The sequence below is a fragment of the Blastomyces gilchristii genome (assembly GCF_000003855.2).
Source record: "Blastomyces gilchristii SLH14081 genomic scaffold supercont1.7, whole genome shotgun sequence".
NCBI lineage: Eukaryota > Fungi > Ascomycota > Eurotiomycetes > Onygenales > Ajellomycetaceae > Blastomyces > Blastomyces gilchristii.
The window spans coordinates 3,005,233-3,033,132 of NW_003101676.1; the positions used below are offsets into that span (position 1 = coordinate 3,005,233).

The 27,900-nt window shown below is 47.3% G+C and overlaps 12 protein-coding genes across 14 annotated transcripts; 7 read left to right on the forward strand and 5 right to left on the reverse strand.

Moving 5' to 3' along the window:
- Positions 1–14: 14 nt before the first annotated feature.
- On the reverse strand, positions 15–5,287 carry BDBG_04421. 2 transcript variants are annotated; one of them, XM_002625506.2, is made up of 7 exons: positions 4,305–5,287; positions 3,124–4,224; positions 2,946–3,032; positions 2,002–2,880; positions 1,766–1,886; positions 1,631–1,687; positions 15–1,538 (listed from the first exon to the last, which is right to left on the reverse strand). In XM_002625506.2, the coding sequence occupies exons 2-7, from the start codon at positions 3,899–3,901 to the stop codon at positions 1,409–1,411; spliced, it is 2,052 nt and encodes a 683-aa protein (XP_002625552.2). In that variant the 5' UTR covers positions 3,902–4,224; positions 4,305–5,287; the 3' UTR covers positions 15–1,408. The 2 variants fall into 2 exon arrangements, with proteins under 2 accessions (XP_002625552.2, XP_031578307.1); XM_031721656.1 differs by having other exon boundaries at positions 4,326–5,202.
- BDBG_04422 (uncharacterized protein) lies at positions 4,677–5,804 on the forward strand (the record flags this gene model as incomplete). The annotated part of the gene is made up of 2 exons (XM_002625507.2): positions 4,677–4,772; positions 5,117–5,804. 2 exons carry the CDS (start codon positions 4,677–4,679, stop codon positions 5,435–5,437), a joined length of 417 nt encoding a protein of 138 aa, XP_002625553.1. The 3' UTR covers positions 5,438–5,804.
- Positions 5,805–5,910: 106 nt separating this feature from the next.
- On the reverse strand, positions 5,911–6,858 carry BDBG_04423 (ACC deaminase; the record flags this gene model as incomplete). Its single annotated transcript, XM_031721657.1, has 3 exons — positions 5,911–5,947; positions 6,013–6,405; positions 6,461–6,858. 3 exons carry the CDS (start codon positions 6,856–6,858, stop codon positions 5,911–5,913), a joined length of 828 nt encoding a protein of 275 aa, XP_031578308.1.
- Positions 6,859–7,622: 764 nt separating this feature from the next.
- Positions 7,623–7,805, forward strand: BDBG_17053 (uncharacterized protein; the record flags this gene model as incomplete). The annotated part of the gene is made up of 1 exon (XM_031724860.1): positions 7,623–7,805. The coding sequence occupies one exon, from the start codon at positions 7,623–7,625 to the stop codon at positions 7,803–7,805; it is 183 nt and encodes a 60-aa protein (XP_031578309.1).
- A 430-nt stretch (positions 7,806–8,235) lies between these two features.
- On the forward strand, positions 8,236–8,805 carry BDBG_17054 (uncharacterized protein; the record flags this gene model as incomplete). Its single annotated transcript, XM_031724861.1, has 1 exon — positions 8,236–8,805. The coding sequence occupies one exon, from the start codon at positions 8,236–8,238 to the stop codon at positions 8,803–8,805; it is 570 nt and encodes a 189-aa protein (XP_031578310.1).
- A 723-nt stretch (positions 8,806–9,528) lies between these two features.
- BDBG_04425 lies at positions 9,529–15,049 on the forward strand. 2 transcript variants are annotated; one of them, XM_002625510.2, is made up of 2 exons: positions 9,529–9,827; positions 9,985–15,049. In XM_002625510.2, the coding sequence occupies exons 1-2, from the start codon at positions 9,660–9,662 to the stop codon at positions 10,963–10,965; spliced, it is 1,149 nt and encodes a 382-aa protein (XP_002625556.1). In that variant the 5' UTR covers positions 9,529–9,659; the 3' UTR covers positions 10,966–15,049. The 2 variants fall into 2 exon arrangements, with proteins under 2 accessions (XP_002625556.1, XP_031578311.1); XM_031721658.1 differs by having other exon boundaries at positions 9,537–9,827; positions 9,910–13,522.
- Positions 13,308–14,252, reverse strand: BDBG_04427 (uncharacterized protein; the record flags this gene model as incomplete). The annotated part of the gene is made up of 1 exon (XM_002625512.2): positions 13,308–14,252. The coding sequence occupies one exon, from the start codon at positions 14,250–14,252 to the stop codon at positions 13,308–13,310; it is 945 nt and encodes a 314-aa protein (XP_002625558.1).
- Positions 15,050–15,490: 441 nt separating the features above from the next.
- BDBG_04428 (uncharacterized protein) lies at positions 15,491–15,781 on the reverse strand (the record flags this gene model as incomplete). The annotated part of the gene is made up of 1 exon (XM_031721659.1): positions 15,491–15,781. The coding sequence occupies one exon, from the start codon at positions 15,779–15,781 to the stop codon at positions 15,491–15,493; it is 291 nt and encodes a 96-aa protein (XP_031578312.1).
- A 726-nt stretch (positions 15,782–16,507) lies between these two features.
- On the forward strand, positions 16,508–18,151 carry BDBG_04429 (uncharacterized protein; the record flags this gene model as incomplete). Its single annotated transcript, XM_002625514.1, has 1 exon — positions 16,508–18,151. The coding sequence occupies one exon, from the start codon at positions 16,508–16,510 to the stop codon at positions 18,149–18,151; it is 1,644 nt and encodes a 547-aa protein (XP_002625560.1).
- A 651-nt stretch (positions 18,152–18,802) lies between these two features.
- On the forward strand, positions 18,803–22,892 carry BDBG_04430 (carbamoyl-phosphate synthase arginine-specific large chain; the record flags this gene model as incomplete). The annotated part of the gene is made up of 4 exons (XM_002625515.1): positions 18,803–19,184; positions 19,453–21,134; positions 21,315–22,691; positions 22,785–22,892. The coding sequence occupies 4 exons, from the start codon at positions 18,803–18,805 to the stop codon at positions 22,890–22,892; spliced, it is 3,549 nt and encodes a 1,182-aa protein (XP_002625561.1).
- Positions 22,893–23,565: 673 nt separating this feature from the next.
- BDBG_04431 (SET and MYND domain-containing protein) lies at positions 23,566–25,942 on the forward strand. Its single transcript, XM_002625516.2, has 3 exons — positions 23,566–24,034; positions 24,145–24,453; positions 24,528–25,942. Exons 1-3 carry the CDS (start codon positions 23,765–23,767, stop codon positions 25,506–25,508), a joined length of 1,560 nt encoding a protein of 519 aa, XP_002625562.1. The 5' UTR covers positions 23,566–23,764; the 3' UTR covers positions 25,509–25,942.
- Positions 25,314–27,456, reverse strand: BDBG_04432 (uncharacterized protein). Its single transcript, XM_002625517.2, has 2 exons — positions 27,151–27,456; positions 25,314–27,086 (listed from the first exon to the last, which is right to left on the reverse strand). The coding sequence occupies exons 1-2, from the start codon at positions 27,154–27,156 to the stop codon at positions 26,037–26,039; spliced, it is 1,056 nt and encodes a 351-aa protein (XP_002625563.1). The 5' UTR covers positions 27,157–27,456; the 3' UTR covers positions 25,314–26,036.
- Positions 27,457–27,900: the final 444 nt, after the last annotated feature.

Consider the following 27,900-nt stretch of genomic DNA (forward strand, 5'->3'; position numbering starts at 1 on the left):
TTTTCGCATCTTATATACCCTCATGGCACGAAAGATTTTTTTTCATCAACCAGCACCAGCGATTAAATTCTTACAATAGTTGAATCGGTATGGTATGCTCCTGATCTCACCTACGGAGTTACTTCAAGCCAAATTAGGTTAGTTACGAAAAACATGAAGACAAGAAAAAATATATAAGAAATAAATCTTCAATTTGTGTATTTTTCAATCGGTTAATCAATCAATCTTAACTAATCCCAATCTCAACTTTATCAGTTTATAAAGTTACTTTAGCCTTACAAGGAAGAAAGAAGTGAAAAAAAGAAGAACAAAGAAATTACTACCCATCAAAACAAAAAAAGGAAAGAGGACAAATTAAAAAAAAGTAAGAGAAATAAAATGAAAACCATAATCTCAATCTTCAGAAATAGGAAAGGTTTTTCAGATCAAACTTAAAAAAAAAAAAAAAAAAAAAAAAAAAAAATAGGTAAAATGGATTTTAGGACACCGGACCCTAAACTTTCACCAGGTCCCGCGCCAACGCCGCAACTTTTCTGGTAGAAAAGCAAAAGGGATACAAGCAACAAAACAAGCAAAAAAAAACTAGAAGGGATTAATTTGCATCCCCCATCAGCATGACTGTCGCTCATGCATATTCGGCGTTCGGCGTGGTCATGGGCAGGTTTTATAAAAGGTGAAATTAGAAAAGGTGTCGGAGAAAGCGGATGAATGGGAAACAAGAGAGAAAAGCGGAAAGTCTGTGAGAATAGAAGATGGAATTTGAAGGAAATAAATAAATAAAAGATCATCGTATCAAGTAAGATGTTGTAGAGCTAGAAGACATAGTAGCATAGAGGAGGAGAGTTAAAAGAGATATAAAGGAAAAGGAAAAGAACAGAAATATATGAAGTTAAGATAAAATAGAGAAAAAAACTAAATAAAAACTAAATAATTGAAGAAGAGTAAATTGGGATTGGTACAAACCAAACCATCATTAGGAATGAGAAAGTCCTTCCTCAGCAAGAAGAAAAAAAAGAGAAGAAGGGTAGGAAATTAAAAAACCAGATAAACCCTGAAGGGAAAATGAAAAACATGAAAATGGTGCGCGAGAGGGAAATAAAGCAAGCAAAAGCAAATTCATCATCGAGGTCGCTAAGTGGTATTCGTGTCACATCGCATGGTAAGTAGAAATATCATGAGAAAAAGGGTAAGTTAGAGCACGAGTCGTAAAAAGGAAAAGTAAGGGGTGGCCCGTGGGCAGTTTTTAAATGTGGTTTCTCGATCAGATCGTTAAAATAAAAGTGATACGACAAAAACTCCTTCATGTATAGATCCGTGCGTACGTGTATCATGAATCAGTGAGGGAAATTCAATGTCATATCGACAAATGGATAGAACTTGTTCGGGCGCTGCGGTTATTCGAAATTTATTATTGTTGTTTCGAATATGGTTTGTTCATGAGAGCTATTTCGCGCGCGATGGTTACCCAGTCAAGATCTCTGCGGATTGGCTCGTGGCGTTTCTGCCGGAGGAGTTCGTCCCATTTGAGGAGCTCGTAGCTAGAGGGAGAGTAATATTAGTATTATAAGTTTAGTAGAGTGGTTGAATGGTGGCGGATTAATGGATGGGAGGGTGGAAATGTAGTACTAACACAAATCGGAGGTGCGGTTGGATGATGACGTTCAAACGCCTAGCACGAACGAAGCAGCTATTTTCGGAGAGTTAGTTGAGATCTATCCGCCGCAGAGTTACTCTACTGGGAAGAAGGCAGGTGGTGGTTACATACTATGCCCTAGGAAACGATAACCCCTCACACGCCATCACCTCAGCAATGCAGATGGTGGCAGATCTAGACACGCCAACGCGACAATGCACCAAAGTCGCCGTACAGTCCTTTTTCCCTTTCTCTAAATAAATTCACAAAATGTATTAGCGGCACAAATGTGCAGAAATAAAAAGGGGTCAGGGGAGGGAAGACAAATGAAATCCCGTAATCTTTCTATCAGCATCGACTCAACTCACCAATAAACTTTAGACAACGGTCAAATTGCTGTGTCAACGGATCTATGCCATTATCTTGTACTTCGTTTATCATCATCAAACTTTCCGGCCCCCATTTCTCGATCTCTGACGGCGGCCATGAGACGGATTCTCCAATGCTAAGTATCCGTCTAATGCCCAAGGCGCGGAGGAGCTCTGGGTTGTTAGCATGCGTTAAATTTCCCAGATACATGTACGGTAGAATGCGACTGGGTAATGACCCATCCATTCGTGAGAGCCAAGCTGGTTCGAGGCTGTTTGTGATGCTGCGATTACGGGCGGCGGGGCTTTCAAGCAATAGCCTTTGTTGAATGCTAGTTAGGAATGTGACGTCTGAGGGATAGGCAAAGAAATTCCGCTGCTTCTCGCAGTGCAGTCTTAACCACGCCTCATGCACAGGGGCTCCCTCAGCAAACATGAAGTAGGCAATAGCTAGTAGCGAGCTTTCGGTGTACCCGTCTCCGCAGTGGATTAGAACCTTGCGAGGTTTTGCAGTGAGCTCCACCATTGGAATATCGCCGTCTGAATCAATTGGTTGTTCAAGCCGCTCAGGGTGGGTAATATGATATATCCATCTACAAGTATCAATGAGGTCGAAAACCTCTATCTGGTTGAATGAGGCTAGAACGCTCCCCGACGACGGGAATTCCAATCTCTGTGGTCCATCATCCATTTGTCTTGATATTTTTGAGAGATATCGAATATTAGGAATATTTGCAACATCGTGAGTTTCGATGAAAACATCAAATCCTAGGTCTTCAAAGGGGCGTTCGTTGATATCTGGTGTAGGGCCCTGCCAAACGTTTGTTGTTATCTCCGAGGCTTCGGCCATTTTACACATTTCCAACCGTTCCCAATGAACTAATCTACATGTTAGCAAAATCTAAGCTGCCTTTGGCAGGAAAAATATGAATTCCAGTGCTTACAGAAATCCATGACTCGGCCAGTAAGTTGCCCTTGGCAGTTTACAGCAATCAATTCAGGGTGTCTCTCCTCTACCTCATTGAAAGAACCTACAATTCCTATTAATATTCCGCACACCTTTTCTTTTCTTTTCACTTTTTTTACAAAAAGTGGAGATGAGGACGGAAAAGATGAACTCACTCTGGAGAATAAACGTATTAAACAAGGAATTCTCCTGTCCCGGATCAAATCTTCTTCTCCATTCCTTCTGTGCTCTAGCAATTCCGTCAGCAAGCTCGAGAAGATCGCTCCCATTGGCACCATCTTCACCATATACAATGATATCCGATAATGGCGCTAATTTCGCCGTTTGTATATGGAAATTGCGCACGGAAAAGCCTTCTGGGGGATCCGCATCAATGAACGTAGTGCCAGACTGGGAGAGGATCTCTTCTGGTGCAATAGCCCCCTTAATCCTTGACCTAGACAGATCCCCGCCAGCTTTAACAATTGCTATGGATCGCAAACATCGCGGTATGCGTCTAAGTGACCTCCTTCTTGAAACAAAGAAGCCTAGCTGGATATGATTGTCCGGATGCAGGCCGTGTAGCCAGGGAAAGACTTGTTTGGGGTCTGGCAGAGGGCGAGAGGCCAGCTCATCTAATGCATGGGCCAATGTATCTGCATCTATCGAATATACTGGAGGATTGTCGCACAGCTTGGGGAAATGATTTGGGGGGTATAGGACACAATTGCCTTGGAGGGGAGTGGAATGTTTGAGGGTTGGCGAGGCTGGTGGGGTTGTGGGTATCTTTGAGCTAGCCGGAGCGGGCCCTGGAGGGCAGACGGGGAGATGTTTGTTGGGGACTGGGGCTTGACTATGGGTAGAGTTGGCACTGAGGCTCAGAGCTGAGGTGATCGGGGGTGGAGATGAGGAATGTCGCACTGGCTGCTGTTGTACAACGACTGTAGCCATCATGGCGCGGGAACTTTAGAAGAGGGGGATTCTGTTCGTTGTCGTAGTGGTAATTGTTGTCGTCGATTGACGGAGGAGTGGTATTCGGGCGGTCTGAAATTTGTCCGTGTCGACAGAGGGAGTGGGCGAAGTGCGCGATATGACGATTACATCGTCTGCAAACTTGCCCTCGATATGATAGTTTCCTCTTTTGAACGCACCGTATGTAGTAAACTAGGGAGAAACCAAGACGCGACGGGGCGATTCCTTTTCCTTATCCAACGAGCGAGAAATAAGGGTTAGGAGATTTGAAGCTAGAACGAGTTCATATGTAGATCCGTCTGTTCCTGTAATATATGTGTGTAGTTAGAAGTGCGATGTTCGGTATTGCCGGATGAGATTGAGATAGAAAGAAATCCCCACTGACAAAGTAGCCAGAGAGGCGTACCAAGCACTATTACAATTGCCAAGTTGAATTGGACCTGAAGAAGACAAGGCAGGGGATTAAGGTAAAGAGGGCATTCAGCAATCTGAAAGTTATCTGTACAGCCCAAGGACGAAGAGTTCCAACGAGGTGGCAGACCAACAATACCAGATAAGATAGATAGGTAGATAGATAGATAGATAGATAGCTAGATAGATAGATGCCTTAGGAGGAGGATGGCGAAGAGAGTGAGAATGGAGAAGTAGGGAGAGGCGTAAGACACAAACAGATCAGACAGGGATAGATGACGTCGAACATAGGAGAGAGGCGGCGGGGCGACGATGGGGGGATGGGCGGGATGAAGAGAAGCGGAGCATGAAAGGAGAGGAGGAGAGGAGACGAGAAGGAGACGAGAAGGAGGTTGATAGAAAACTGGGGCCGTGGAGGTGGGAGATGGCGCTGGGTTACCGAGTCCGTACCAGAGTTACACGCCCAGCACTCCCCATAAACCACCGCTTTGTATACCTTCTCATACCATAAATACAATACCAGAACCCTCATTGATCTTCCCACCCCGCGTCCGGGGGATCTGCCCCCCCATCGATCCCCGCCGCCCAAGGACCGTGACGGGGCCCTGTTTGCGCCCTTGTTTGGGCCTTGCTTGGGCCTTGAACTCTTGGAGGCCTTGGGCCACTCCCCGGCACCAACGCCATCAAGTTAGTGGCCTTTTAGTGGCCCGTCGCCAATCAGTGGCAATCAACTCCCCGGAGTCCCCACGGCCAGAGCCGAGACCCAAGCTAACTATTAATGAACAGCGAACCTTTGCAGGCTTTTGCACCCGCAGACAACCAATCGAACAACCAAACGATCTTGGGTCTTATCACCACCGGCGGCCCCCCCGGCAATTGGCCAATCCAACGGCCCTAATGGGGGCTAAACAGTCGAACCCCAAGCTTGGAAAACCCACGTCCCCAGAGGAGGTTTTCTTATTCGTTGTTGTTTTTCCTGATTTGGTAGAAATCTGCTGCTTCCGCGAGTTTACCCACCCGTTGACAGCAGTCACTCATCACAGTGATGACAGCCTTTACAGGGAGGAGCCAAAGGGTGTGGTGGGTGGGGTGAGGGAATCAACCTGAGTTTTGAGGGTTCAAGATGTTCGTTCGCTCTGCATCCTAGCGTCAGCCATCGATGGGTTGGGGGAACTTGGGGATGCACCAGTGAAGTTGTCAGCCAGCCCTCCCTGTATGCAACATAGTGTCAAACCTGGTTGTGCTGGATGCCAGTAGGTATGTACTGTACATACATGTAGGAACAAGGGTGAACTGCTGCTCTGATGCCTTCGTTTTTCAGAGTCCAATGAATGTGCGATGTGCTTGAGCACTTCGATATTTAGAAAATCCCGTATAGGTATAGATATATTCACCATGATGTGCGTAGTGCTTTTCAGGCAGTTAGTTAATAGTTAATCTGAACTTTTGTCTCACCTTGCTCTTATATATTCTAATTCTAATTCTATTGAACTATATCCATGTGTTTTCAGGACATACAGTCTGCCCTCCCGATTAAATATATATAAATATATATATATATATCATATCCAACCTGAGTATCACCATCTTGGGTTATACACCACGAGCTGGCGCTGGCTACCCATGAGAATATGTATTCAGAGCAGGCTGGCAGCCCATCAAGATGAGCGTGCAAGACATACCCACTGCTAATCTTCCCCCGCCTCACCATATCCCAAGTCTGCTTATCCGGAATGCCATACACCCCCGCATGATACCGCTCGTCAAGAACAATATCCTCCTCGGTAATCTGTTCAGCACCCAACCCAATCTTCTCAGCCGTATCCTTCGCAATGCGCAGAACCTGCGCGCGCGTCTCCGCCGGCTTCGCTGAAGCGTCGATGCCAACCACCTTCCTCCTCTTCCCGCCATGCGCGCCCTTCTTCGCCTCCTCCTCCGGATACAGCTTCTCAATCAACTTAAACCCGGCAACCATCCCCGCCACCGTCGACCCCGTCACCGCACACACAATAACGGTCTCTACACTCCTCCACCAACCCCATCGCGGTGGACTTATGCTTGATGCCGAAACCGGACTTGTTAAGACGCACATCCGGCCCCCATCAGCCTTGAGAGCCGGATGTTGCCCACCGTCTCATAGCCCGGGTACTCCCAGTCGACCCAGTGCTCCGGGTGCGTAGACCCACGTGCGCAGCTGCCGCGGCTACCTGCCGGGTATGGTTGCTTTGGACCGCCGATGCTGACGAGGGTATCGCAGCGCTGGTCGACGGCGTCGGCGACGAGATATTCAAGTTTACGGGTTTTGTTGCCGCCGTAGGCGAGGGCGGAGTTGAGATCCTCTCGCTTTGCGTAGATTTAGATTGATACTTTGTTGTTGTTGTTGGTAGTGATGCGGGGTTGGCGGGGTATAGAGGCGAATTTGTCTGGGAGGGACATTTTTGTTGCTTGCCACTTCCTTCTGTTCGTTTTAATTGATGATGGGTATATTGCTGAGTTTTGGCATCTGAGGTTTGCTTCACTGTATCCATGTACACGTGCATGTATAGTACATTACAATTTGTATAGAGGGATAGCGGGGGATAGGACAGTATAGATTATTAGCTAGTTGCTTGATAACCCCCTCTCACGCTCTGGCTCTGGTCCAACCAGTTAACCCCCTGAAGAGAATGGATACTCTAGAGCCTGGCCAAATAGGGTTGCCGAGGGTGGGTTGTATAGGCACTCATTGTCGGTAGATAGTAGATCTTCCGCCCCTCAATATAGGCACGGCATTGCCGGTACGATGTACTATGTACGGAGTACATGTACCCGGAGATCATTTCTTGCCAGCTCGAGCTTCTCGAGCTCATCTGGGCTTGTTGAGCCAAAGCACGGGACACTCAGGTTTCATGTTGCAGAAGTCAAAAGAGAGGGCTGTTTCGAAAGTTCTTCGTGTGCATCAGAATGCGAGCCGCTGACATTAAAAGTTGCACTTTATACGACAGAACGTCAGGGGGGTTGGCACCATCAAAAGACCACATTGCCGCTGCGCCCCTCCCCGCCTAGCAACACATTTCCCAAACCACATTGAAAGGGACCCCTTTGGACCTTTTCAAATGTTACGCATCCATCAATATATGGAAGAAGGCCTGAGGGCTATGTATCTGCATAGGTGGTTTCCTTCACCTTCCCTTTCCTTCCTGAGTTAAAATCTCGCGATCGTTGGTGGTGCGGGACGGGCTGGTGCAGCTCCAAGAACAGAATGCCAGCCATGCTTCTGAATACGAATCAAGTTGGCAAAGTGGAGGCCTAAATGGCAGCACTCTGCATTCCCAAGGGACGGTCGTTTTCGCCCCTTGTGGCCTCATTTCTGGAAAATGACTCTGGCCTGAAGAAATACGGCTCCTACCACCCTGCGGTTGTTGTTATCTCCCAGGACACATCCATGCTATACGAGCCAATCAAAAAGGGGGCTGTGAAGGTGCATGGCTATTGAACCATCTCCTGACGCTTCGGCACCATTTTGCCTCGTGTCATTCCCGCGTCGACATTGAGCTTCCAGGATGTGATGTTCGTGTTGTTGATAGTGGTATGCATGAGGCAGGTCCACTTCGCTTCTCATAGCTGAGCCATTGAGTAGCCCTCAGCACTGCAATTTAGGAGAGAAGACGGGGAAGAGAAAAGGTATATAATCGGCCATGATGCCCGCATATTTGGGCACTGGCTTCCAGTTCAGAAGGTTGAAATCGACACCCACCCATATATTACATTTTTTACGTTAAGGCCGAAGGGGGAAAGCCAGACCGCACCTAGTATATAAACCCTTCCTCTCGTTCCTATTATAAAGTCCTTAGCTAACCTTCTTGGAGAAGGTCGAAAAAAACAAGAACCGGAGCCATCTATACACACATATTCCAGCAAGAAAAATGAAGATTTCCGTCATCGCAACCGGGCTTTTGCTCGCCATCGCATCCACCACCGATGCCTGGAGCATCCAGCTCAAATCCAGCAGCGGCAAAAAACTCAAAATGCACGGCAGGGACTTCACGAACGGGAAGTGCATTAACCTGAACAAGGCCTTCTCCGCCAAAAGCGTCAGCTTCAATCCTGCGACGAAATGGCTTCCAGATCCCAAAAATGTATATTTCTACAGTGGGAAAGGCTGTGAATACAACAACGGCAAGCTTTCAAACAAGCTGAGGAAGTGGACTTGGAAGAAATCTAGAACCATCCGCGCCTACCAGCTCACCAAGGGATCGAGGAGACGAGACATCGACGGGGAGGATGTGGACGGTGACGATGTCGAGGATTACGTTAACGACGATTTTGACGACGGAGATCAAGCTGTTGATTTGCACGGTGGGGATGGTGGGGATGATGGGGACGACGGGGATGACGGGGATGACGGGAGTGAAGGGGACGATGGGGATGATGACGACGACGACGATGATGATGGAGATGATGGAGAAGACGGTTTGGATGGTGGCATGGGATAAGCACCGCCGCTATGAACCCTTTCACCTTCTGTTGTATACTTCCTGTTCCTCTGTTTGACATATATGTTGTGAAGAGAGAGAGTTTTAAGAATGTAAATAAGACCTTCCAATTTTTAAGATTCTTTATCAACGGTGTCTCTTAGATTTACCATATCTTCATAGTATCAATGTTGAGGTACTTAGCTCTCAAAAACTATGCCACGCTCTGAAATCTGTTCTGAAAACCTGAAAACAATGGGCTAACCAGGGGACTATGAACCACTCCGTTGCATCTGAACGATGTACAGCTTTTTCCTACTCTCGTATATTCTGTGCTGGATAAGAAATTCTCATACTTGGAACACTCCAAAATGCCATTCCACACCCGACGGAACGTGGTGGGTGACTGACGATCGACGATATCGCGTTGTGGGGAGATCAGGGGTTTTTATACGATCTACACAGCAGCCCGAGAAGCCCATCTTAGGTATCGCCAGAACTTGTTCAGAGTGTCAGTAGTAGTTCACCGTAGCATGCCTACATTGCCGCTGAAGATAGGCTGTAGCGAAGACAAGTGCTCCCCTGAATAGTTAATACCTAATCGCGGATGGGTATGGTGAGGGATTCATACATGGAGCAATCGTTTGGAACTCCAAGCTTGGCACGGTGGAGATCACATGACAAACACGCCAAGAAAATGGAGCTCGAAGCTTCCCTTCCGGCGCGTGGATCGATCTAGACATGGAGATGACCACGAAGCCCTTTATTATACCCGGTCCACTACGCTGCGTATTGGGATGAAATTGAAGGATACTCATTTTAATGATAATCACTGATTAGATTACTTTCTCAGAAGGTTTGCAAGCGCAGCAAACATGTCGTCCCTCTTTCAAAAAGACTCTGAGAGGAACCAAGACGACAAGAGGAATGGCGGCGATGAGGTGGAGGAGGATGACTACATGTCTATGACCATTGTTGAGCCTCCTAAACCTCATAGGCGCAAGGAAACATACAGTGAAATGCGGCGCCGGAAACAGAGAGAGGTTCGTTAAACCCTATCAGTGTTTTGAAATACCCTTTATTGTTATTCGCCCTTGCTCATTACATCGGTATTTTTGGCCATAGCGAACAACACTACCTTGGCTTCCGTATACGCGTCTTGAATGAATTACTGACAGCGTAACCGCGCCTAATCCGCAGGCTGAAGCCAAATCTCGCGTCCCTTCAAAAGCGGAGATTGCTGCAGCAGAAGCTGCTCGAAGGGAAGCCGCGCTGTCTACCAGCTCGCTTGACCCTTCGAATAAAGGTTTCCAGATGATGGCGAAACTAGGGTTTAAACCTGGGACTGCACTTGGAAAGGACCGTTCCCCCGAATACCCATCCGGTATTGATGAGTGGAATCGGCCGCTGACAGAGCCGCTGAATGTGGTGGTTAAGGAGGACCGAGGAGGCATAGGAATGGATAGTGAGAAAAAAAGAAAGATAAGGGAGCAGGCCGAACTAGACACGAAAAGAGCCAAAGTTGAGGAAGGTGATTTTAGAGAGCGGGTCAGGCGTGAACGAGAAGAAAAGAGGACCGAGGCCATGTTCAGCGCCGCGCAAAAAGTCGCCGAAAGATTAGATGCTGAGGAATCTGAACAAGAAGAGGAGAAGCAAGTGGATGGGCAAGATCAAAGAGAGGATTCGCCCAAGGAGTTTGTGCAAAAAGAGGCCAAATTGAATTCTACTCCACTACATCCATCTGCTGCTTCAAGCAGTTCTAGGCGCCAAACAAAACCAACGTCGCAAATCAACATACTCTACCGCGGCTTAGTCCGCGCCCGCGAAGAGAACTTGCGTAACCAGCAAGCTCGCCGTGGACTTTACCAATCGCTCTCTACTAGAAACCCAGCGCTCATACCAAACCTGGAAAATCTTCCAACATATAGCGAGTCCGATTTGGATGCAGATGATAGGCTTGCCCTGGGCCGAACAGCAGAAGGCGAAATTGTTGAGGTTGAATCAGACGAGGATGAAGATGAGGAGCTGAATGAGTTCAACGCACTAAGTCCCCAGGAACGGCTATCCAGATTGGTGGTGTACCTGCGCGAGAAGTATCGGTACTGCTTCTGGTGCAAGTATCGCTACGAGACTGATGAAATGGAAGGCTGCCCTGGTTTAACAGAAGATGATCATGATTGAGTAAACATTCCTGGCTATATCTTGTATTCGATACATGATACCACTATATGCGTTCTTCGTCATGCTTCTTCGGTCGCGAAGTTGCATTCAACAGATGCTAGCGCATCTACTGCCGTTCTATGTTCGCAGCGTCTAAGAGGGATGCGACCAAGAAGAGAACGCATTGATATCTCTTTCCTTCCCACTGCCCTTGGACGGCTTATATTGTGCGCATGCTCTTTACGGTCATCCTCAATTGATCTCTATCATTCTCTCTCCCCTATACGAAGTGCAGAACTACCAGACTTTTTGAACCAGTTCTGTGACTTGTTACATACGAGGTAATAATCAGACTGGGAGCGTTATGCACTTAATGGGACACCAGAAAGTTTTTAAGACAAAACGGGAGACATCCTTGCCACGAGCTTCGAGTTCTACAACCGTCAAGAAACGTTTGTTATTAAATGGAGGGGTTAGATAAGCGACTGCAAAACCTGCAGTGAAAGTAACCGCTCGGATACAGCCCAGACATGACACGATCACACCCTCACGGATTCCTTTTAGTTTCATCTGGCACACATCGATCTTCAGAGCGTTCATGGCTCTTTTCACGCGCAACGCGAATTTCCTGCCTCATAACGAATCTCGCCGATCAGTCTAGCCATATTTCTTCCCCCGTCGATCATTCAATCGTACCACAGCATTTACTGTCTACTCCGTTAAGCTTTGGCTCACTTTGATTGGTTGCTCGCCTCAATTGGTCCTCGCTTAACATATTGGCTGGTACGGAACGCCTAGATTGGCAGATACTATTACGCGAGGAATGATAGGAATGCTCGGGCAGGAAGCGCTGGAAGAACTTTAGGAGCTGAGCATCGCAAAGTAACGTGCTTGCGAATGAAAGAAATGGCCGAAGAGTCTCGAAATCTAGAAACAAAACTAGCATAGGAATATATGGGAGAAAGATCTATAGGTTCTGTTTCTGCCTCCCTTTGTGCTTGCGCACACTGATTGTAAACGGGACGGGTGCAACAGGTCACAGTATCCATCGACCTTCCACTGTCCCACTGGTTCGTTCCAAGACAGGACAGGAGGAGACGGCCCTGGAGGGGCGCGAAGAGCGGAGATATCTCTCCGCATGAAGAATAGGGCAGGGGCTAGAGGTTTCAATGTTGCCCTTGTGTACATGTACGTGTTTCTCGATCTCGAATTTGTCCATGTATGTCATGTACATGTACATACATTACATGGACTTCAGATAACTGGCGCTGTTCCTAGTCGCTTGAAATCAGTTAGTGCCGAGGAACCCTCTACTGCATTGGAATGTTATACGCAGAAAGGTTTTGGAGGGAGAAACCTACCACCATTCGCACCGACGCTCCCAGCTTCGTTGCCAGATGGCATGATTGATCATTATCATTTCCCCCCGCTTTGTCCTAGGGTTTTGAGTATCAAGAGACAAAGGTCGTTGTCCCACGTCTGTTGCAAATAGAGTCTGAAGATTGAACACTATATGCATTTAGTGTTGCATGCACAGTCAAGATACAAGACATAAATGAGGGGATGGACAGGTTCCCCCTCTTATGGGTAATTGAATTTCTATATCATTGCACCCCATACCTCCTCAGTACTCCAGTATAGTCCACGCTTGTTGAGAAGACTGCAAGAACGGAGCTGCTATGGACTGGAAACTTATATGCGAGCGGCGACTGCCTATGTAGTTAAGGTCGGGAACGCAAGAAAGGCATGTTAATACTAAGCAAAAAAGTATAAACGAATGGAAGGGGGTATAAGTGGGTACATTTGTAAACAAGTGTCCAAGGGTACGTAATGGGCATGGGTCGGATACGAAAGTGTGAAGGACCAGCGCAAAAGAAAATCCCCCAGAATAAAGAGAAAATAAACGAAATAAGGCAGTAGTAGTATTATATAACTTTTGAGAACAGTGGCAAATGGACGTGCGCAGGGTTCCATGCTCACGCCATGCGTCTCTTTTGACAAGATCAACCGGATCACCAAAACGCCAACAAACGCCCCCCTAAAAGATAATAAGAATCCGAGCAAATTCAAATGGGGTTGGAGCAGTGACAGCAAATATGGCCGTTGCTGTCGCATATGCCATCATCATTTGTGTTTTGGCCTGGGTTCAGCCAACAAATTGTCCCTGCCCTGACCCCCGCTTCTGAATTGCTTTCTACCTCCCTTTCTTTCCACCCCCTAACGAATTAATTGGGTAGTAATCAGTCCTCATAAGTGGGAAGACAAATAGAAGGAAGATACGTAAATTGGGATTAAAACAAGAATCCAACAGAAAAATAAAGAAGCAAAACGGGAGAAAACCCACAAGAATATGCGGAATTGCTTCAGGCACTCTCTACACTCTCCAGCGCCGCCACGAGGCGTTCCATAAGTTCTTTCAGCGAACGCCTCTTGCACTTCTGCATCGTCTGCATGCAATCTCCACAGATCCGCAGACAGCAGAAAGTACATCGCCAGCGGATCAACTGGTCGTCATTTAGACATGTCATGCATGGAACGGGGTATATGATATTATTTGATGGCGATAAATAGCGGTGGGATTGGTAGCAGGAGAAGTGTATTTTCGTAAGGGGCGGAATGAGGTTTTTCTTCAACCGAGGCTGCTTCCGAGGGGCTTCTTTGTCGTCTTTGGGGGTTGAATCCGGCGTGATTATTTTTACGGTAGGTGTGTCGCATTGGCTTTCGCTTTTGACTGTGGGTTCTGTAACCTGGGTGCTGGTGCTGCTATTGCTACTGCTATTGATGCTGGTGGCGCTGGCACTGCTGCTGGCATCACTTGCAACTCGCACCGGGGGAGAGGGTTTATTGAAGCCGTTCATCTCGTTTGGCCTGTTTTTGGTCCCCTCTTGCGGATAGGGAGGTAGTGGCTTCGGAGAACCTGACGGAGATGGTGTAATGCTCCTAGAAGATAAGTCTGTAGGAATCGATGGTGGGATGAAGCTTCTTGATTTCCTGATAATCATAGACTGGACGTGAGGATGAGGGTTGTGTTGAGGTCTAGGAGGAGCGTAAGGGTTCTCCAACCGTGTGCGCGGCCTATCGGGGCGTCCAACAGGCAGGGAATCGGCGAATCTGATATTGGTCGTCTGTAATGATCCGGTTCGAGACGGGTATTGTCCTTCTGAAGCAGATCGCTGGGATGAAACAATCGAGAGTTCTGAAGTGTCCATTCCAGGTGTTAACGAGCGCCTGTATCTGCGCGAAAGCAGTGCTTCGTTTGAGGAAAGCTTTAGATCATGGCGGGCAAGCCGATCGTTAATGCGCTGCATAACTAGGTTGCGATTTCTTTCTCTTTCTCTTTCTGCTTTTGCTTACCAGGGCTGGAATTGATCTTGTTCCTTCGATGCAAGTTGCAGGAAGGTACGATCAAAGAATTTTGTTATCTCGATCGGAGAAGGAATTGCACATCGCTCGTGGTGTCGCGGTGCCTATAACACTCCGCATTGAGAGTCCCTATCAGGAACACAATGTGTCTCAAAACAGACCGTTGTGGTGAATGCAACGGTGAATCTGTACTCCGTACAACAAATTGAATATCAATCATTCACGTATTTCCTGTGTACACAAACTCCACAGGGCCAGGCCAAGTCTGAATCTTGTTATCCTTTTCGGTACTTATGAACAGCCAGGAACAGATAGGATCGAAAGATATTTGGGCTTGTACCTGGGCCTGATCGATCTGACACTAATCCTTGCAACCTGCAAGGATTTGCGGCTGACGGGGAAGAATGACAACATTAAACTGATGTTCAAAATTAGAGGCCGTAATGTCGGATTGACCAACCTTACTGTGGCTCAGTAGTGCTAGCAATGTGGCCGGATGCGATAGTACGTGATAGGAATGGACAACCACCAATCTGGATGACAAGAGGCAGAAAATGGCTTGTTCGACTTGGGCATTTTGCCACCTTGGAATTGGGCATGACGAGACTGAGAATGTAGCGAGGCATGCGTGTTAGGGCTCTGGAAAATGGGAGGAGAAAGGTAGTCGGCCCATTAGCTCCGACGCCACTGGGAGGGGAGCATCGGCGCTAAAAATGACTTGACGCCTCTCGGTGGAGTGAAATGGATCAAAATCCGTTCAATTGTCCATCGTCTTTGAACATCGGGGAGCTCAAAGATTCATTTCATCAGATCTTGTTGCCTTCTGCAGGTCTGTCCAGTGGAGTTCCATCTTGCATATCAATGGTGTGCGGCCATAGACCATGCAAGAATCAGCGGCAACAGAAAAAGAAAAGAAACCCTCAACGTGTAGTAAAAAGTGAAATAAGTGGTTAAACCAACCAAGCCAATTGTGCTTGGGGTATCCGGAACCAAGTCGTTCAATTTAAGCGTTGCAGAAGCAGAGCTGTCTGTCACTAGTTTGTGACCCGAGTGCGAAGCTGAGAGACGTAGGAAGAAAAAGGGGAGAATGGCGAATCCCCACGCCCCGTAACTTTTTAAGTCCTGCCAGCCATGATACGTGGACCAACAAGCAGCAAGCCTTCAGATACATAAAAATTATATGTTATCGCACCGCCAGTTGCTGGGTGTCGATCACCATGCCTCTAGCGAGTTGTTCACCATACATAGGAGACAGGATCTCAAATTTGGCGGGTGTTCGATTGCGATCTGTGTCAGTCAGTTCAGTATGGCAGGCCTTACTCGCAACCCCAGAAGGAAGGGCTTGATGACGTTGCCCATTCGCCAAAGTAGTCTTGACATTGTTCTCATGCGAAAATCCAGTCACGAATTCGTCTCGTGTGGGAGCTAAAATCACAGTCTGGACGGACGGATTCCAACACGTTCTTAGCTGCATGGACGCACAAATATTTCAGGCAAGGCTGAGTAATATGATTATTGCTCACTAAGCATTTGTTCTTTTAAATATTGAAACTAGCCGACAGCGTCCTTGCACAGATCGTATCTAAATTTAAATTTAAAAATTTAAACACTACTGGCTGACCTGTTGCAGATAAATGGCGTTGCCAGTCAGACCTAGGTACGGAGTACATGTACAGTACATAGCTTTAAGGGAGAGAGAAGGGAGAAATAGAGGACGCGCCGCCTAACCTTGCTTCATTGCTCCTGGAAGTAAAATATGCCTACTACCTCTATCATAGTCTGTAAGATGGGGTGTAGCCACTTAGAGCATCTCATTTTCATTGCTGTTTTAAGCTCATTCATCCTGACTATGTGATGCAAAATCTACATCACTTTTATTTTAATAATAATATATTTTTCATATACATGTAACTTAGTTGTCATATTTAATAGAGAGGAAGTGGTGGTGGTGGTTGATTGCGGATTGTCGCGCGCTAAAGAACGCCGAAGCGAAAACCGGCTGACATTGGCTGGAAACGGCAAAAGCACAACAAACGGTCAACTCCCAATTTCTGCTGCATCTATTTAACTGCCTCCTGTAGAAGACATTATTTTTGATGCAGGAGTTTACAATGAGTGGTTAGGCTTATGAATATGCCTATAAAGTACATATTTTATTTACAAACACTATCGTCTTTAAGCATCTATCCTCCTTTTTGAGATGGTTCGCGCTCAACAACACGCGGAGACAGCAGGACCGCCTCAATTCGCAAAACCAATCCTGCAATATACGAAGACTCGCCAGGAGGCGCTCGGGATTCGACAAGCTTTGACGCTTTATCTGAAAGCACAGATCGAATTTGCGGGTGACTCTTCAGGGTCTCACATCAGCCTCTGCGCCCCGCATAATGCTACTAATGTGAAGCGCGTGCCGCCAGAATTGAACAATGGCCTCCGCGCTCAGTATCTCAAGGCATTGCAGGCCAACCTAGTTGCGAAGAGAGAGTATAACAGTGTACTTCAGGAAATAGCGTCTCGGAAACAAGATATACACTCTCCAGCATCCGCTGGCGGTGAGGGTCTAGAGGAGAAAGGCGCAGAATTCCAAACGTACTTGGGACTTCTACGAAGCCGAAGAGAGCATGGAAAAATACAAATTTTCCAACACTACCTAGAGGAGCTGAACAAAATGGATGCCGGGCAAGCTGGATATCTTGGGCTTGCTAAGGAGCAAGCTACATCTCGTCAGGCGGCTCAGAACTTGATGGTCCATGCTAATCCAGCCTCGGGGAGCGCAGGTGGTAATGGATCAGATGTCGAAACCCTTCTTAACAACTTGGAAAGAGCAGTACTCCGTGCGAAGAGTCAGGCGGACGTTGAGAAGAGGCTCCTTGAGAAGCTAAAAAGCCAACACCTGGCTGAAGATGTGAAATCCGTTCCGACAAGTAAGAAGCTAGGCGCGTTGAGACGCACGCATGCGGAGCTGGTACGCTGGGTAGAAGAGAAGCTAGTTATGTCTTCCTCAATCGATGAACAAGGCCCTGTTGAGGACCAAACCGCGATCGACGCGTCAGACGCTGAAAATATTCGGGTCTTGGAAGAGACTAAATCCTTGATTCAGGAACAATATACTGCCTACGTCAATGCTCGAAAAGCTTTGCTATCAGTTGTATCTACGGCGTCTCAACCTCTCCCAGCTGGTCCCCAGACACCACAACGCCGACTTCAGCCTCGGGAGAATCAACAGAATACAGCTACGCCGGACCTTACTTTATTATTCCCATACGTATCGGAAAATTTACTGCCATTATCAAAAGCCCAAAAAGCACCTTCAATGCAAAAGTCCTATTTATCGGCTATCCTTGCTAAAGAGAAGTGGACTACATGTCGAATGCTAGATCGTCTACAGGAGGAGAGCCATCTGCTTCCGGAATATCCCATACTCGGGAGACAGCCACGATTCAAGAATGCAGTTGCCGCGATAAACCGCCGGTCCCCCCCTCTGGCCAGCCAAGCAAACCCGAATGAGGTTTCCGAGATTGTCACACGCGCGGAGGCGTGGTCATTTGCAGGCAGGGAAGCGCAGGGAGCTACGAAAGGATATATCGAAGATAGGATAAATTTTGGGACAGAATTGGCAGAAAAAGCAGAGGATACGTTGAAGGAGATATATGAACTTATGAACCAGGACTACGAAGAGGCAACGGCTACTAAGGAAGACAAGAAGGAGGGTGAGAGCGATATCTGGACTTCGGAAAGCCGGTATGCTAGGGGTAGAGGAGGGCGACATGGCCGGCTGGAAAAGAGACCAAAGGGCCCATGGTCGGGGTTGAATGGGAGAGTGGGAGTTATTGGAGATGGATGATGCCTTCTCGACGGCGAGGAGATAGGGCATAGAAATGATAATTTATGAATAATGAAAAACTGTGTCGCAAAGGGATCTACCAGATTTGAGGTGATTCTCCAATTCCGTGACTGACCTGAAACCTGCCTATGATATGTAGAAGATATATATATTTCAATGAAACCACGGGCGCGCAGACAGTCACGACATATTGTATCTTATGTCCGGAATGCGCTAGAAGATGATATAACAGGGATCAAATCTAAATTTTCCATTGAACTGCGATCAATTTGCAAGCTCATGCTCGTCTAACAATTTGATAGCTATTATTCAAACTTCGAGGCCCAGCTCCAGATGTTTCCCCAAGCTCTGTCTCCCCTCGGTGTTGGTGTTCCCCAGCAATGACTCACCGCGCTAAAGAGTCCGCCCCCCAACAAAGAAACGAACAAACCCGGCTGGTCAAAAAGAAAAAGAAAGAAAAAAAAAAAAAAAAAAAAAGTAAGTTTGGGAAAAATTCAGAACTGAAAACAACCGACTTTCTATTCTCAATTCCTCCTCACCAGCACTCTCTTAACGTCCAATCGACTCCGCGCTCCCTCCTCTACCCTTCTAAACCTTCCAACAAACCCTTCACACTCTCGTTTTCTCCCTGCGCTAGGCGCAGCGCCCCCAATGGCTCTCCCAGCCCGATGCGGGCAGCGCATGGTCTCCTCCTTGCTTCGACAGCGATGTCTTGCGTCTGAAATCTACCTGCCATCTCTCCGCGCATTTTCCACCGCCCATACCCTTCCTGCTTCAAAGAAGTCTCTATATTCCCGGCCGTCTCCGCTGCAACAATCACAACAGCTGCCGCCATGGCGAGGTTCCAAACGGCCGTTTTCGAGCTCTTTGGAAAAGTTGGCGGCGGTCACGGGCCAGGAAGCACCCAGCGCAAAGGCTTATATGGCTAGCGGAGCCATTCGAGGTGCCGGCCAGCTGGTTGATGTGAAAAAAGTCCTGGTGATTGGGAGTGGTGGGTTGAGTATTGGACAGGCGGGCGAATTTGATTATTCTGGTACGTAGTTGTTTTTGTGGTGTGATGTAGTGTGTGGTATGGGGCAGATAGCCATTGTAAAACCATTGAAGGATCCATGGACAACATGGATAAGGTGTGCGCGAGGCAATTGTACCCTTTAGCCGGTTCCGATGAGGGATTTGGTGGCTATCCCCTCACTCAGCAAATTCATGGCCTCGAGAGCATTTTACAAATCTTGGACGGACATTGAGATTTCAATTGACTCAGATGGCTAACGATCTATGTTTTTATTGTTGTCTTTGAACAGGTTCTCAAGCACTCAAGGCCCTCAAGGAAGCCGGTGTAAAATCCGTACTGATTAATCCCAACATTGCCACCATTCAAACGGACCACAAACTCGCCGATGAGGTCTACTATCTCCCCGTTACACCAGAATACGTTACCCATGTGATTGAAAGAGAGCGTCCAGATGGAATATTTTTGACTTTCGGAGGTCAGACGGCTCTTAACTTGGGCGTCCAGATGAACCGCATGGGAATCTTTGATCGGTATGGAGTCAAAGTCCTTGGAACTAGTATCCGGACCCTGGAAGTTAGCGAGGACCGTGATCTTTTCTCTAAGGCATTGAACGAAATTAACATCCCAATTGCGGAATCTGTTGCTGTCAACAGCGTTGACGAGGCATTGGAAGCTGCTGAGAAGATCGGCTATCCCATTATCGTTCGATCAGCGTATGCGCTTGGTGGACTTGGGTCTGGTTTTGCGAATAATGCCGAGGAACTTAAGAACCTGTCATCCCGCTCGTTGACTCTGGCACCCCAGATTCTAGTTGAAAAATCCCTCAAGGGCTGGAAGGAGGTCGAGTACGAGGTGGTGCGTGATGCGGCTAACAATTGCATTACGGTTTGTAATATGGAGAATTTCGACCCCCTGGGAATTCATACTGGAGACAGTATCGTGGTTGCGCCCAGCCAAACGCTTTCTGATGAAGAGTACCACATGCTCCGGACAGCTGCCATTAAGATTGTTCGTCACCTGGGAGTTGTTGGAGAGTGCAATGTCCAGTACGCCCTTCAGCCTGATGGACTTGACTACAGAGTCATTGAAGTCAACGCCCGTCTATCCCGATCCTCAGCGCTTGCCTCTAAAGCCACTGGATACCCTCTTGCCTATACAGCTGCCAAAATTGGGCTTGGCCATACACTACCTGAGCTTCCCAATGCTGTGACGAAGACTACCACCGCCAATTTCGAACCTAGTTTGGACTACATCGTAACCAAGATTCCAAGATGGGATCTGAGCAAATTCCAACATGTGAAGCGCGACATTGGTAGCTCCATGAAGTCTGTCGGTGAAGTCATGGCAATTGGTCGTACTTTCGAGGAATCCTTCCAAAAGGCAATCCGCCAGGTTGATCCCAAATACGTCGGCTTCCAGGGCGACAAATTCGAAAACCTCGATGATGTCCTCAAAAGCCCTACTGATCGCCGATGGCTTGCAGTCGGACAGGCCATGCTTCACGAGAATTATTCCGTTGACAAAGTGAACGAACTGACCAAGATTGACAAGTGGTTCTTGTACAAGCTCCAAAATATTGTTGATCTACAGAACACCCTTAAGGAAATTGGCAGTCTGTTTGGAATCCAGAAGGACATGATGCTCAAGGCGAAGAAAATGGGTTTCTCTGATAAGCAAATTGCTCAGTGTGTCGGTTCCACCGAAGATGATGTTCGAGCAAGGAGAACGAGCTTCGGTATCAGACCTTGGGTTAAGAAGATTGATACCCTTGCGGCCGAGTTCCCTGCTGATACAAACTATCTCTACACCACCTACAATGCCACATCGCATGATGTTACTTTCGATGACTATGGAACCATAGTCTTGGGAAGTGGTGTTTACCGTATTGGAAGCTCCGTGGAATTCGATTGGTGTGCAGTTAACGCGACTCTTTCCTTGAGGAAAATGGGCAAGAAGACGGTCATGATCAATGTAAGTACAAGATCAATAGTCCTTCCGCTATTTTTCTATCCCCCGCGAGGTGCGCAAAAGCACCTCAACCCTTGAGCCAGTCCACCCTCCCCCCTCTCCCCCAAGCTCCCCCTCGTCTGCGGCATAAGAAGACTGTTCAGAAGAATCCTATCAGGAATGCTAACAATTTTACTCATCAAGTTCAACCCTGAAACTTACTCCACCGATTTTGACACTGCCGATAAGCTGTACTTCGAAGAACTGAGCTACGAGCGTGTCATGGACATTTACGAACTTGAGAACGCTAGCGGAGTCGTCGTTTCGGTCGGCGGTCAATTGCCTCAGAATATTGCTCTACGACTCCAGGAAACCGGCGGAGCTAAGGTCCTTGGTACTGACCCTAAAGACATCGACAAGGCTGAGGATCGTCACAAGTTCTCTCAGATCCTCGACAGCATTGGCGTCGACCAGCCAGCATGGAAAGAGCTGAGCTCGGTTGCTGAAGCAGAAGCCTTCGCTGACTCCGTTGGCTACCCTGTCCTCGTCCGTCCTAGTTATGTCCTCTCCGGAGCCGCTATGAGCGTCATCCGCAGCCATGATGAGCTGAAAGACAAGCTCATCAGTGCCAGTGCCGTCTCTCCAGACCATCCTGTCGTCATCACCCAGTTCATCGAAGGTGCGCAAGAAATCGACGTTGACGCAGTCGCCTCTGCTGGCAAGCTTATTGTCCACGCCGTAAGTGAACACGTGGAAGCTGCCGGTGTTCACTCTGGCGATGCCACTCTGGTCCTCCCCCCCGCAAATCTCGAACCAGCCATCATAGCTCGCGTAAAAGAAATCGCAGAGAAAGTTGCAAAGGCCTGGAGCATTTCTGGCCCCTTCAACATGCAGATTATCAAAGCTGAGAATCCCGAGGGTGGCGAGCCACTCCTCAAGGTTATTGAATGCAACCTCCGTGCTTCGCGATCTTTCCCCTTCGTCAGCAAGGTCCTGGGCACCAACTTCATCGACGTCGCAACAAAGGCGCTTGTCGGCAGAGACGTCCCCGAACCCACAGACCTCATGGCTGTCAAGCGTGACTATCTCGCTACCAAAGTCCCCCAGTTCAGCTGGACCCGTCTAGCTGGTGCTGATCCATACCTCGGAGTTGAGATGGCTAGTACAGGTGAAATCGCCTGTTTCGGCAAAGATTTGGTCGAGGCCTACTGGACCTCATTACAATCGACAATGAACTTCCGCACGCCGGAACCAGGCGAGGGCCTCCTGTTGGGTGGTGACTTGGATATGACCGAACTGCCTAAGATCGTTGATTACTTGAGCCCTCTGGGATATAAGCTGTTCGCAGCCAACCAGGGGGTCAAGGCTCACCTAGAATCTACCACGAAGGGCGACGTTAAAATCGAAGTCATTGAGTTCCCCATAGAAGACAAGCGGGCGCTGCGAGAAGTGTTCGAGAAATACGATATCCGTGGCGTGTTCAACATCACTAGAAACCGTGGTAAGACTCAGCTTGATGCGGACTATATCATGCGACGAAATGCTGTCGATTTCGGAGTGCCACTTTTCATGGAGCCAAAGGTATGTCAATCAACAGTCGTTATTTAAGCTTCTTCCCCACATTTGGGATCTTTTTTGTATGAAACGGTTTCACTAACGGGCACCACAATATAGACTGCCCTCCTTTTCGCGCAATGTATGAGTGAAAAACTTCCACGAAAGGAAGGTATCCCATCCGAAGTCCGAAGCTGGTCCAACTTCGTCGGTGGCAAGCTCATGTAACCCACAATACTTTAGAATTTGTGCTCTTAAATTCCGTTTATTTCCGGAAACCAGAACTACTATCCTGATCTTTGGTCTTCTCCCTCTTAAAATATTTCCTTTCCCTCCACCCCCCATCTTGCTTTCCATGCATGCCATAGATAGGCCTGTGTTGACAGGTGTTTTAAGTGCTCGCTCTTCTTTCTCTGATTTCTTGTTTTGGCTGGAGTGTCGCGTTCTATTTTCATTCTGCCTATACACATTGAGTATCTGATTCTATGTTTCTCGATTCTTTTTATTTTTTTTTGTTATACTATCCCCCCAATTTTTCTCCAACTGTCCTATGCCGACTATTCCATATGCACTAAGCAGCCAATGACCAAGCAACCCTGTTCACAAAACCTGAGATCAGCCTGTAAATTCTTTTATTCTTTTATTCTTTTTTGCTTTTCAAATTTTTTATATCTGTCTTACTAGTTTGTGAGATTCGCATAGACAAAAGTTCGATTGCGGATACCATCACCTTCATGTACGTTTGATTTGAATTTCCCTATTTCTCTTTCAAAGTAGTTCGCAATAAAATCTCACAGCCTGAGCGCGTGCTCGTTGCTCCAATCTTAATTATTGTATACGCATGGTTAAAATAAGCTTCTCAGTAGCGCCCCCACTAGCGCCAACTCCCCAACCGCCATCGCGAGACGCGATTAAGCGACCAACGAACCGAGTGAATCTGGCTACCAAAATTATAGGGAGATATCTACCTAAATAATTCCAGCGTTTTAATTGATGTATGGAAGAAACTACTAGGTGAAGAAAAGGGAGAAAGAGAGGGAGAACGAAATGAAAACCTGCATAACCAAGCTAGCACGTTGCAGTTCATCTAAATCGCCAACATGGCCAGCACCACCAGAAGAATTGTCTGTACAGACCCAAGAGCCGCGCCTAAACAAACTCCTGACAAGGGGCTAGGACTATTTGCAACGTCCCAGATACGGCCTAGGGATAATATCTTCGCGATTACCGCCAACTTCGCTACAGTCTTGGATACTGCGCGGCTGCATGATACGTGCTCGAATTGCTTCGCAACCATAGGCGACGAGGTGAATCCTGACTTCACATTGAAGGCGTGTACTGGCTGTAATGTTGTCAGGTACTGTGATAGGGTATGTTACGGTGAACCCTTTTATCTACACTTTCTCTTGTAAGGTCTAGTTCTTGTCCCTGTCAGTTTTGTTCGAGCGTTAATACCATTTGCGCCTATCATTCTTCTTAGAGATGCCAATCCGAAAGCTGGGCGGCATCGCACAAGAAAGAATGCAAGATATACAAAAATTGTCAACCAAGAATTCTACCTATGAACGTGAGGGCTGTTCTTAGGATAATATCTCCGCCGGATAATAAGGCTGCGAAGGAAATGTACGACAATCATTATGAGTCGTTCCGTACACTTGGACATCACTTTTCCAAGATGAAGCAGAGGGGTGGTGAACAGGCCTATAGGACTACTGTTACCGCCGAAGCATTGAAAGCAATTTCGAACACTGATATTGACTTGTCCACCCTTGCCGCCTACTTTGCAAAGGTAGGGTTACTATGCCTTTTTACCTGCTTTCATACAAGTTGGTAGAGGAGGGCTGACGAGGGAATACTTTATAGCTGGAAACCAATGCTTTTACCCTTACCAACCAATATTTTGACCGAATCGGATTGTGCTTTCTTCCGTTTGCGTCATACATCAATCATAGCTGCCAGCCAAATGCCTATATTGGATTCGACGGACCAGTGATGTATTTGAAGGCATTGCAGGACATTGCCCCCGACGAGCAGATATACATATCTTATATCGATAATACCGAGCCCTTTCAAACACGCCAAAGCGAACTCCAACTACAGTATTTCTTCGAGTGCAAGTGCCCCAAATGTCTAGAAGGAACTACAGCACGCGAGGACCAGTTTCTCACGTCGGAGGGTCCGTCTAGTTCCTCCCCGGAGAAAGAATCACGCGAATTTCTCGCAAGGAGTAAGAAACTAGGCGAAGGCGCGAGAGCCTCAATTCAAAGGATTGAAGCAGCATTTGCGTTGCTGAGCAGTACCAAATGCTGGCCGATAACCCGTCAACCATTCCCACAACTCCTCGATGAACTTATCGTAAATCTACTGGATGCCAATTGTTACAAATTCGCCTTCATCCCCACCGCTATCCGCTATCTCAATATCGATCCCGTCTTATATCCAAATCGTCTACATCCGATCCGCAAGCGGAATACATGGGCCCTCGCGAAGCTTCTGCGGTGCATCAATCAACCCCTAGATAGCGATGCAAGCCCTCCAACTCCTCAGCTTGACCAGCTTCAGCCCGACTTTGCATGGATTTGGTTCTCGTTGCTCCATGGGCTTGTGGAGACATATGACGATACGCTACGTCTCCAGCTTTTGCTGAACGCGGAGTTTCAGAGAATTCGCGACGACATGATGCGCCACGGGGCCGACTTCAAGACAGCTGATGGACGCCGACAAAACAAGATGGCGGTTAATAGTGCGATGCAAAACTTGAGACGAGTAGCGGACGATGAATTGTCAAGATTAAATAACGATGGGTGGAGCGGGGTTACATCGTTTTTGGGTGGTTTGGAATAATTACTCTTTTTTAAGGGCCAAAGATATCTATTTTCAATAACCTAGATCCCTCAGGAGTACTAGTCTGATGTAGATATTGAATTCAACTAGCTAATGGGATGAAGAAGGACAAGGATTAAAACTCGCTTCGCTATGCAAAAATAAATTGGCTCAGTACCAAACAAGATGCGATGAGAGGAAAACTCCAGAAAATGTGAGTGGAAAACGATTAAAAGGGGTAATGTGATATAAAGTAAAATAGGAAGAAAAGGGAAGAAGAGGGAAGAAAAGGGAAGAAAAGGAAGTGCGAGGTGATCACGACAGAAGCGACTCTAAAGACCCCCGCCTAGGCGATTTAATTATCCTCTCCTCCAATAACTGCGAGGTCTGGACACCAACAAGTATAGAGCGAACTATTCGCATCCATCCAAATCCAGAAATCCGTTTGAGCCTGACGACTTAAAGATTAGAAAACATACAAAAACATATAAAGAGAGGGCTTGAGCACGCAGTTCTCTCGATTTTTCGGATGGCTGTATATTAATTATATTAGCGCCGAGACTTCTGGGCAAGAGCATCAAGCTTCTTCTTCCGTTCCATTTTCTCTCTCTTGGCCGCCAGTTCAGCCAGGCGCTCTTGTTCGTCTTCAAGTTTGGCTGCTCTGAAGGCACGTTGCTCTTCCTCCTCAACGTCCATCAAGCCAGCTTCCATGTCCGTTGATTCGCCCGAATAATAGCCTGCCTCATCGTAATCATCGTAAAAGTCGCCTTCATCTTCTTCGTCCGTACCTAAGTATTCATCTCGTACAGGCGCACGAGAGCCCTTCTTCGTGCCGCGACCATGGCTAGAAGCACGACGGCTGGGGAGGCCTGAGGTGCCTTTATACTCCAGAACTGGAGGGGCAGAAGGCGGGCGCGCAGTTCCTTTATATTCCGATTCTCCGCGGCTTTTCAACAAAGCAGCCCTTGCCGCGCTTGTTTTGGATGCCTGCTGTCCACTAGCGCTGGGCGACTTGGCTTGTGTAGCTGTTCCATTCTTCTTATTTTTCTCCACTTCAAGTCCCTTTGGCTTCGCTTCCATTGCTTTTCGTTTGAGCTGAAGTTGCTTTTCTTTGGCTATTGAGTGATGTTTAATCATTCCAAGCTGCGTAGGCGCTTTCTCTTGCAGGGCCTTGGCCCGAAGCATCATCTCTGCATAAGAACCTTTAGGAGGGGGCTTGGCTGGGGAAACGGCGGGTTGTGGGCCATTTTTGGGGGTGCTTGTGGATGGCTGCTTTGTAGTCAACCTGGGGGCCGCCGGTTTTTGGACAGAGCGCGGTTTAGTAACCAAGGACGGGGCTGGAGTCGACTTTTGGGGGGTTGATCTCAGGGGAGACGAAGACCTGGAAACTTTATGAGGATTTCCTACCGGCCGAACATCATCCTCAGCTCTTCGCTTTTGTCCCGAGGTTGTGCGCGAGTTGGCTTGCGCCGTCGAGGATGGAGTAGAGCTGGGTTTGGAAACCGAAGATGCAGGGCGTGACACAGGATTCCGGGCTGCAGGAGTGACGGTGGGGGTTATGTCGCCTGTCTCAATCGACGAGAGGACCGAGTTAAGGAACTGGAACGAGCTACGTTAGTCACGGTTGTCTTGAGAAAAGAAGCATATGAAAAGTGATACTAACGCTCATGGTGAGTAGGTTTGGGGTGGAATTTTAATGGGAAACCAGCTTGTGGGAGAGACGCTCATCGATAACTAGTGAAAATAGAGAGGTTCATGACGGGAGTATCTTCAGCCAAAACATGTCGACTGACTTAGATGCAATCCGCTGGCAAGATGATGTGCTACAAAGCCCTATTCAAGAGTCTAAAACGAGTGATATTATGCCGGCAACAAGAAATAGCATTCACAGAGGATATTAGGCAGCTGTATTGACCGCCAGACATGGATCGAAGCGCCGAGAAGGACAAAGACGAGGGTTGAGGTTGGCAACTTTTATATCGGGAAAGCAGCATTGGACGTAAAAATAACGCGGGTGGCTCTTACGGTCACGTGCGGAGTATTAGTCATCTTCTGGGTTGGGTATGCTTATCGCCACGCATTGCTAGGTGTATACAGAAAACTTGACCTTGCTAAGTGCGCCACTTGACCTTGTTACATAATCATGACCCCGACCTCGCACAAATACAGTAATAATCAGTTGGTAATTGACTTTCAACCTTTCAATCCACTCATAGTCTCATTCATTCAGCTCATCAACCAATCAAAGCATGTATAGCTGATTCATAATCAATTAAATGAATAGATAAATTCATATAGAATATAAAGAGATATTTTACAGAATTTTAAAATATATCAAGATAAAAATATTTAATAATTGATTTTAAATTGATTTTAAATTGATTCTGAATTGATTCTGAATTAATTATAGTAA